The following is a 9430-nucleotide window of genomic DNA, read 5'->3' as shown; positions in this document are numbered from 1 at the left end:
TCTGGCTTGCGGGAGTTCTCACGCAAAGGTTCCGTTGGGTTTTTTAGCTCAGCCCCTGGGGCTGGGGAAGCGCCCGCGGGGAGGACGCGGGGGAGGGGCGTGGCACGTGCCGAGCGCCCCGTGGCCTCGGTTCAAACGACCCCGGCGGGTCGGCGGGTTGGCGGAGAGCAGAAGGGAGGGAGAGAAGGTAGGAGCCTGGGCCCGCCTCACCGGCCTCCCTCCAGCCCCAAGCCGCCCAGCCCCATGGTCCCCGCCGCCGGCGCGCTGCTCTGGGCCCTGCTGCTGAGTCTGGAGCCCCTGGCGGCGGGGGCCCAAGGCCAGACCCAGACGTCCACCGGGATGCAGCGGGTCAGCTTCCGCTTTGGGGGCCCCGGCCCTGCCCGCAGCCACCGGAGCACCATCGGTCCCCCCCGCACCGGGCCCCGGAGGCCTAAAATAATTCTGGAGGATGAGAATGACGCCGTGGCCACCGCCGACCGCCTGGCAGGCCCTGCGGCTGCCGAGCTCCTGGCCACGGTGACAGGCATCGCCCGGGGCTCTGAGGCCAGCTTCGGTGAGGATGAGACTTTGGAAGAGGGGGTTGTGATAAATGCCAGAAAGAATAACAGCAGGATGCTGATTCCCAGTGCCGCCCCCAGTACAAATACCGGAAGGAGCTCCACCTCGGGGAGGTTCGTGGCCAACACCCAAGAGCCTGAGATCAGGTTGACCACAAACCTGCCGCGCACCACCATGAAACCTAAAGACATTCTGACCTCCGAGGTCACCCTGAGCCACTGGTCGACACCAGGCTCCACCCCAAGCCGGTGGCCGGCACCCTCACCCACAGCCATGCCACCTCCTGAGGATCTGCGACTGGTGCTGATGCCCTGGGGCCCGTGGCACTGTCACTGCAAGTCAGGCACCATGAGCCGGACCCGGTCCGGGAAGCTGCAGGGCCTTTCGGGACGCCTTCGAGTGGGAGCACTGAGCCAGCTCCGCACGGAGCACCGGCCTTGTACCTACCAGCAGTGTCCCTGCAACCGGCTTCGGGAGGAGTGCCCCCTGGACTCAGGCCTCTGTCCTGACACCAACTGCTCTCCGACCACCACCACCCAGACCACCACCACCCCTACCATGCCCCCCATCCACCTCAGACGCAGACCGCTCATGCCGCCCCCCAGCCCCAGCCCCAGCCCAGCTCTGGCTTTTTGGAAACGGGTCAGGATTGGCCTGGAGGATATTTGGAACAGCCTGTCTTCAGTGTTCACAGAGATGCAACCAGTAAGTGTTGGGTGATGAGCCTGACAAATCCTGACCCCCAAGCCCCTCGCTGAGCCAGCCAGTGTGCTTGCATGAACTGTTACTGACTTATCTGTCTGGTTACTGACTTATAACAGACATGGGCTACCCACATTGTTAGCCATTACTTCTACCTACGATTTCTTGAGCAATTGCTGGTTGGGTATTAGGAAATATGTGGTATTGGTCATTTGATGATCATTGACCAAATAGGACTGTAGACTCAATTAGAAAAGGCAATGAATGGATATGGAGGGCGTTAACTGATGGGTAGTTCTGACCTAATGAATGCAGCGGAATGGTAACAACCCTTATGAACTCTCATCCCGTTACAACGAAAGCTAGTATGTGGCAGAGCCACAAGTTGTTTTAAAACAGGTTTGCTTGACACCAGTGCCCATTCTCTTCACCACCACCATCCCAAAGAACTGTCCTGGGATCCTTCCTGGCAACTTAATGCACATGGAAGACAAGTCCCCTGCATTTCCAAGAGCCACCAAAGGTCCCAATTGCCTGGTAGTTTCAATTGAACTGGAGGTCAGGACCTCCGGGGAGAGGGAAAGGCAACAAACAAGAAGTAACTTGGTCCTTCTGCCACTGGTTTCTCTTTGTCCAAAATATTACTGAATCTAAAGGCGGCAGGGCTGGCTGGCGCCGCGGCTCACTAGGCTAATCCTCTGCCTGCGGCGCTGGCACACCGGGTTCTAGTCCTGGTCAGGGCGCCGGATTCTGTCCCGGTTGCCCCTCTTCCAGGCCAGCTCTCTGCTGTGGCCAGGGAGTGCAGTGGAGGATGGCCCAGGTCCTTGGGCCCTGCACCCACATGGGAGACCAGGAGAAACACCTGGCTCCTGCCATGGGATCAGCGTGGTTCGCTGGCCGCAACAGCCATTGAGGGGTGAACCAATGGTAAAGGAAGACCTTTCTCTGTCTCTGTCCACTCTGCCTGTCCAAAAAAAAAAAGGGGGGGGGGCTGAGGAAGAGGGCTTGCGTATGGCGGTGGGGGAGGAGGGGGCACAAAGCAAGGAAAGGAAAATATGGACATGGTTGTAATTTCTCCATTTTTCTCCCTCTACCCAGATAGACAAGAACCGGACATGATGCGCACTTCATCCACAGGAGGTGTCCGTATCTCAGCCTCTCCTACCCTTCCGACCCCAGCACCCACTATATATTTTTAGTACAAAAAAAAAAAAAAAAAAAACAACCCACATTATTTGGGCTTATTTCTTTTTATAGAGGTATCTGAGGAAGGGGACTCCATCAATCTTTTCAACCCTAAAACTGAACTTTGCACCTAGCAGCCTCTAGCTTGTTCCCCTACTCTGTCTCCAGGATAAAATGTTGATGTTGCTCATCTTCCTCATTTCCAACGTTGTTTTTAAACCAATCCTTTTATTTTTTTAAATCTCAAATAAATGCCAAGGAATAGGAGTAACAAGGAACTGAGCCCTTGAAAGATGACGGTGGCACTCTTGTCTTCCCAGTGCTCGGCCTCTCTCCTTGGAAAAGGCAAGTGTGGGCACAGAATTCCAGCTCAGTCATTTTCAAGGAGGTATCTTCAGCAGCCATGTTCTTTAATGCAACACACACACCTGAAGTGATTACTCTGCAAATATTTTGCTTCCATTTTTTATTTAAAAATGTATTTAAAAGTCCAACAATTTTTTAATATAAATTATGACTCTCCGTTTCCATCACTTTATTCTTAAAGTGACAGTAGCCTACGTATTAGACAATGTAGCTAAAGGATAGAGAGCACCAAAGGGAAGATTGTGTCCAAAGAATTGGCTTTAGAATGAGGCTGGAGGTGAGGAGGACCGGATTCCAGGAGCCCCCACCATTCTACCCTGTACTGTTAACCCCTTAGGTCTCCAGATCCCTCAGGCAACAAGATGGGCTTTCAGAGCAACTGGCTTGACAGAGTAAATTGGAAATGTGTCGCCATGTCCAATGTTAGACCCTGAAAAACTAGAGGGAAACACACTGAAATCAGGAAAAATTAGAACCTCAGTCACCGCAGGTGGGGATGAACTGGAGAGCTGGATCCCAGTTCCCCCGCTCCTGACCCCCTCCCACTACCATAAAACAGGATGCTTCCTGCTACAAAGCTGATGAGACACACACACATACACACACACCCTCACTGCCTTCTCCTTTCAGAGCAGGCAAGTGCTCCTCTGTCTTGTTCTGCCTTCCTAATGTAATTAACCTGCAACAGCAGGGCCAGAACAAGAACACCTGAGAACACTGAAGGGGCCGAAAGATTCTGCTCCTACGCTGCTTTCCCACCTAAAGCAGACTCTTCAGCCAGGCAGGGATGGAACCTGGTCTTCAGACAAAAACTCCCTGAGTCGTATTTGTATCTGGTTTCAGATCTGGGGTACAGAAATGAGAGTAAAAATCTGGGGAGGATAGCTGGGGTGTTCCTAATGCTTTCATCCCCCCACCAATCCCATTCTCTGTTCATGTGTCTACCCTGCAGGGACCCCCTCTCCCCCAGAGAGCAAGAACAGAGAAACATGGTTACATGTCCATCAGACAGGAGCCTGTGGAAGCATAAGCAATGCACTGAGTCACTGTGTGCAGATCTGTGCAGCCCAACTGAGGCCACCTGACAAGGAGTCCTAGCTCACCCACGGCACAGGCTTAATGTGGATGAGTGTGTGCAGGGTAGGGGATGGAAATCACTTCAGAGTCTGAACAACAGAGCTGCAGCTCTCAGCTGTGGGCAACTTTGCCTTTAGAAGGAAGACATTTAGCAACATACAGTACAGCCCTCCATTAGAAAGAATCATCCAGCCCAGATGTCCTATGTGTCTGGGGTGAACAACCTTGTTTCGGAGCCCCCTCCTACTCTTGTGCTGTGAGGATCTTAAGGCCCCTAAGCTCACTTCCCCTATGTATCTCAACACCCTTCTCCTCCTCAATGCCCAGGAAATCCATCTTGAGATAAAACTCCCAGCTTTGCTGCATTCAGGATTTCTCTCTAGACCCCTCTTCCTCTCACCTGGGCCAGCAGGGAGGTTGGCAGAGGGCAAGCCAGGTCCCCCAAGGCTTAAATGGAATGTCATCAGGTTAAGATCCACCTCTTTAACTCTTATTCAATGGGAAGCAATAAGGTTCCTAATAAGGATGGGGAGGTTAAACACAGAGGTAGTAGGATGGGGGTAATTAAGAGAACTCCAAACTTTTAATTTTTTTTAAAGGAAAGTTGCTAGGAAGCTAGCAATGCTGCAGGAACAGAATTAAAGGCCTAACTAGAGAGAAGACCCTGGTATTGAAAGACATTAAAGGGCTGTGAGCTTAAATTCTGAAATCTACAGAAAAATGAGTGGATTAGATGGTGGTCACCCACCCAGCCCCTGCAGGATGTCTGCTTTAGTTCATTCCAGGAGGAAACAGAGGGCCAGGGAGGCAGGGAGCTTTTCCGCAAAGTCGGCTTCAGCTTTGGTATTCTTGCCGACCTACTGGGTTTAAGGAGTTCCGGGTTAAGAGTTAAAAAACGGTGGCACCCAGACCATCATTCAGGAGAACAGGAACTCATTGCAGGTTCCCAGAGCACTCCTTTCTCAGATCTGAGGATACGCAGGGTTTCAGCTGAGCTCCCCTGGCCAATGTCAGTCCTGCTGCCTTGACCCCATCTCCAGGAGGGGCTGTGGCCAGAGGGAGTGCAGGGAGTCCAGCCCCCAAGCCTTCTGAGGCCCCGTCAGGCAGATAGGGAGAAAAGAGCCTCTGGGTCACTGGTTCTAGGAGGGTTCTGGGTTGGGGGCAGCATTTCTTCTGGGCTGGACACAGAATGGGAACTTCAAGATGGCAGGACCTAAATTAAAACAAAACAAAAAAAAAGTTTTTTTTTTTTTTTTTTTTTTTTTAAAGGAAGAACTGCCCCAAAGAAAGCAGAGGCCTTAGTGAGAAGGCACCAACTGGTACAGACTTTTAACTCCTCCATGGTATGCTCTTTTATTTCTGTCTACATGACCCCCTATCTTCTTTTTGGGTTCTTATAGTCTGGAATCTTCCATTCTAATTCCCTCTCACCCCCTTCCCATTCTCACATCAAAGGATCAGGGTTCTGAGCAGGGGCGTCAGGGTGTGTGGGTACAAGGCTGAGGTGCTGGGAGGGTTTCCTCTAATCATTACTCACCATTCCTGGTGGGAGCTACAAGCCCCTAGAATTGCTCCATGGCCTATCTCGGTTTCCCTTGGATCTCATCTGCTCCTGAACTGCACCTGTCTGTGAGAGAACACATTGGAGACACCCTCAAAATCTTCACGTCACAACATGAGGTCTGCCCTAGGCACTGCAGGGAGGAGGTGGGCCTTATCTCCTTGACAATGACACCATCTGAAAAGGTTAAAGCTAACCTGTCAGTCCTCCCAAGGAAGTCAAGGCCCTCCCCGGCCTTCATGAGGATGTGAGAAAGTGGGTCTTTTACTGGTAAGATCTCAGAAAGGACTCCCCATATATAGCTGAGCTTCACACTTGGTAAAAGGATTCCATCCCCACCTGTAGGTCCATTCTTACTCTTTAAAAAAAAAAAAAGAAAAGAAAAGAAAAAAAAAACATCTATTTTGAGAGGTACAGTTACAGAGGGAGAGGGAGAGAGATCTTCCATCTGTGAGTTCACTTCCCAAGTGGCTGCAATGGCTGGGGTTGGGCCAGGCTGAAGCTAGGAGTCAGGTGGGTGCAGGGGCCCAAGCATTTGGGCCATCTCCCACTGCTTTCCCAGGCCATAAGAAGAGAGCTGGATCAGAAGAGGAGCAGGCTGGCCGGTGCCGCGGCTCACTAGGCTAATCCTCTGCCTTGCGGCACCAGCACACCGGGTTCTAGTCCCGGTCGAGGTGCCGGATTCTGTCCCGGTTGCCCCTCTTCCAGGCCAGCTCTCTGCTGTGGCCAGGGAGTGCAGTGGAGGATGGCCCAAGTCCTTGGGCCCTGTACCCCTTGGGAGACCAGGAGAAGCACCTGGCTCCTGCCATCGGATCAGCGTGGTGTGCCGGCCGCGGCGGCCACTGGAGGGTGAACCAATGGCAAAAAGGAAGACCTTTCTCTCTGTCTCTCTCACTGTCCACTCTGCCTGTCAAAAAATAAAAAAAATAAAAAAAAATAAAAAAAAAAGAAGAAGAGGAGAAGCAGCCAGGACTTGAACCAGCACCCATATGGGATGACAGCACTGCAGGCTGAGGCTTAGCCAACTATGCCAGATCCATTCTTATTCTGAAATGCATCAGAGACATTACTTATGACAGAGGTACTCAGTACTCCCTTCCCCAATACTCCCAAGCACAATGTGACTTACTGACACTAAGACAGCAATTCCCAAGAGAATGGAGGGTTGAGGTTTGTGGAAGAAGTCTCTATTAAGACATAGATTATATCTATATACATATATAGATATAGATATATACATACATACATACACACACTCCCCACCCCAAGGAAGAACAATCTGCAGTGGCATTTGACCTAGAGGTTAAGACGCTGCTTGGGGGTGGCTGTTCTGAAATGGCTTAAGCCTTGGAGGGTGGACATTGTGGTGGAGCGGGTTTGCATCTGATAATGGAGTGAACCCTGTCTACTTCTGATCCAGCTTCCTGCTACTGCATTTAGGAGGCAGCAGCTGATGGCCCAAGTACTTGGGATCCTACCACCCACATGACTTCCTGGCTCCTGGCTGTAGCATGGCCCAGCCCTAGCTGTTAAGGGCATGAGGGGAGTTAAGCAGGGGATGAAAGATCTCTTCATCTCTGTCCATCCCCTCTCCCTTCTCTGCCTTTCAAAATATAAAAGACGGTGTTTGGGATGCCTGCATCCCCTATTAGGTCTGGGTTCTACTCCCAATTCCTGCTAATGCACACTCTGAAGGCAGCCAGCAGGGGATAGCCCAAGTACTTGGATCCCTGTCACCCGTGTCGGAGACCTGGATTGGGTTCTAGACTCCTGGCTACGGCCTGGCCCAGTCCCAGCTGTTGAGGGCATTTAGGGTATGAAACTAGTAGATGGGGGTCCAGTGCTGTGGCATGGTGGGTGAGGCCACTATCTGCAGCGTCAGCATCCCATAGGGGTGCCAGTTTGAGGCCCAGCTGCTCCACTTCCGATCCAGCTCCTTGCTAGTGCACCTGGGTAAAGCGGTGGAGGATGGCCCAAGTGCTTGGGCCCTGGCACAGGCTCCTGGCTTCAGATCAGCCCAGTTCCAGCCACTGGGGCCACTTGGGGAGTGAACCAGTGATTGGAAGATCTCTGTCTCTACCTCTTTCTGTAACTCTGCCTTTCAAATAAATGAGTAAGTCTTGAAAGAAAAAGTCAAAGTGATTGAAATTAAAGAAACTAGTAGATGGAGCTCCCTGACTGTTCCTCTGCCTTTTGAATAAAATAAAATTTTTTTTAGTGTCTGGCGCTGTGGTGTAGAAGGTTAACCTCTGCTTGCAGTGCTGGTATCCCATATAGGTGCCAGTTTAAGCCCCAGCTGCTCCACTTCAGATCCAGTTTCCTACTCACGTGCCTGGGAAAGCAGTAGAGGATAGCTCAAGTCCTTGGACCCCTGCACCCAAGTGAGAGACCTGGGGGAGGTTCCTGACGTTGGAACAGCTTAGCTCTGGCCATTTCGGTCATTTGGGGGTGTGAACCAGTGGATCGAAGTTCTGTCTCTCCCTCACCCCATAACTCTGCCTTTCAGATAAATACATTTTTTATAAAAACAATCTGCTATGTGTAAATATGAAGGAACCTAGCCCCACAGGCCTGAAATCCCAAGTATCAGGTTTACACAACTTGTGACCAGGACGAGAATCCCAGATTTCTTGCTTCCCTACTGAGCATTCTGTTATGCCTCTTACTTGAACTTTCAGAAAGGGAAAGAGTCACAGACCACCCCCCATATACACCTCTCCCCGTCCCCTTGTTACCATGGCAAGTCCGTCTCCTGCCCCCATCTCGCCGGAGCCAATATGAGTCAGGTGGACAAAATTCATTGGTTCTCCAATCATGGTCCGGTCAATCCGTCTTCTCTTCTTCTTCTGCTTGGAGAAGACAAGGAGTCATGTCTGAAGCCCCCTCCTCCAGACACAGCACAGGAAGGGAAAAGGGTCTTAAAAACTACTAAGGAAGGTGCTAAGGGCCGGGTGGGAAGAGGGCCAGTGGCATTACAACAGGGCAATCACCAGGGAATGAAGGCAAAGCTGGAATAACAAACAAAAGACACAGGGCCAGAGTGGCGCAGGCGGTGGCCTGCAGGGTGACTACAGAGCAAGGGAAGGACGTGTCAAAGTCAGCTGTGGCTGATGAGGAAACAATGGGGAACACAGGCAGGTATAACCTCCACCTGCAGCCCTGGCCACACAGATCATCCAGGCAGGGAGAGGCGCGGGCAGACTACTTCGCAGTACACGGTAACTGATTTCTGCCCGGGTGGGGGTGGGGGGCTCACCGGCTGGGGTTTCTCTACCACACAGCAGCCCAGTTTGTGCCAAAATTCACTCATGTTCCCTGAAGGTTCCAGCTTCACTCTTCTGCCGGGGGCCCCACAGGGCTCTTGCTCTGGTGCTGGGACCACCCACTCCTCGCTGTGCAACGATGTGCTGTGGTTCACTCAGCAGGACAGGTTTAGAGAAGGTGGGATCCTCGGGACCCTTCGCCACGCAGGGAAGGTCAGTGCCTCGGACCCTGAGAGGCTAACAGGGCAGCCAGGAGCCAGGCTGTGTCTTCATCAGACGCGGAAGCCTGGGCAAGCAGAAAGTAAAAGCAGAGTTTAGTGAGAAATCCCAGGGCTCCCTGGGCCCTGAGGAGCCCCTGATGAGCCCACAGCCTCTCAGCGCTCCCTCTGCGGCGCCAATCCTACACCCTCTCGTCAATCTTTTTCAAACACAGAACAGCCTGACTCTCTAAGCAGGGAACAGAACACCAGGAGGTCAGGAGCAGTGGCTGTGAGGGGCTCTCGGGGTGAGGGGACAAGAGAGGACCAGAGGACAGTGGCAGACATGAAGGAAGTCTAGCTGTGGTATGAGCTCCAGCTCCCTTCCCTCAGGGTCTGGGGCAGGAGGGGAGGGGAGGGGCAAGTAAGTGACTCTGAAGAGGAAATAGTGGTTTTTGTTCTCACAAACAAGGACTCCACCCTGCCCCTCCCTTTTTCCTTACCTTGCCCTTGGACAGCTG

At 52.3% G+C, this 9430-nt stretch overlaps 2 protein-coding genes across 2 annotated transcripts; one reads left to right on the top strand and one right to left on the bottom strand.

The window, feature by feature from the left end:
• The first annotated feature begins 94 nt into the window (after positions 1 to 94).
• On the top strand, positions 95 to 2635 carry C7H1orf56 (chromosome 7 C1orf56 homolog). Its single transcript, XM_002715362.6, has 2 exons — positions 95 to 1263; positions 2359 to 2635. Exons 1-2 carry the CDS (start codon positions 244 to 246, stop codon positions 2377 to 2379), a joined length of 1041 nt encoding a protein of 346 aa, XP_002715408.2. The 5' UTR covers positions 95 to 243; the 3' UTR covers positions 2380 to 2635.
• Positions 2636 to 2896: 261 nt separating this feature from the next.
• Positions 2897 to 8998, bottom strand: CDC42SE1 (CDC42 small effector 1). Its single transcript, XM_002715571.6, has 4 exons — positions 8706 to 8998; positions 8185 to 8295; positions 5426 to 5515; positions 2897 to 5101 (listed from the first exon to the last, which is right to left on the bottom strand). The coding sequence occupies exons 1-3, from the start codon at positions 8757 to 8759 to the stop codon at positions 5441 to 5443; spliced, it is 240 nt and encodes a 79-aa protein (XP_002715617.1). The 5' UTR covers positions 8760 to 8998; the 3' UTR covers positions 2897 to 5101; positions 5426 to 5440.
• Positions 8999 to 9430: the final 432 nt, after the last annotated feature.

Source organism: Oryctolagus cuniculus, chromosome 7, assembly GCF_051225735.1.
Source record: "Oryctolagus cuniculus isolate XC-2025 breed Fujian yellow rabbit chromosome 7, ASM5122573v1, whole genome shotgun sequence".
Classification (NCBI taxonomy): Eukaryota; Metazoa; Chordata; class Mammalia; order Lagomorpha; family Leporidae; genus Oryctolagus; species Oryctolagus cuniculus.
This window is presented reverse-complemented; position numbering and strand designations above follow the sequence as displayed.

Bases quoted from the DNA above. Each gene is read 5' to 3' on its own strand.
- C7H1orf56 (XM_002715362.6), top strand. From the start codon at position 244: ATGGTCCCCGCCGCCGGCGCGCTGCTCTGGGCCCTGCTGCTGAGTCTG. The intron at 1,264-2,358 runs GTAAGTGTTGGG...CCCTCTACCCAG, and splicing joins TGTTCACAGAGATGCAACCA to ATAGACAAGAACCGGACATG.
- CDC42SE1 (XM_002715571.6), bottom strand. From the start codon at position 8,759: ATGAGTGAATTTTGGCACAAACTGGGCTGCTGTGTGGTAGAGAAACCC. The intron at 8,296-8,705 runs GTGAGCCCCCCA...TTCTCCAAGCAG, and splicing joins TGGTAGAGAAACCCCAGCCG to AAGAAGAAGAGAAGACGGAT. The intron at 5,516-8,184 runs GTAACAAGGGGA...GTTCTCTCACAG, and splicing joins CAGGAGACGGACTTGCCATG to ACAGGTGCAGTTCAGGAGCA.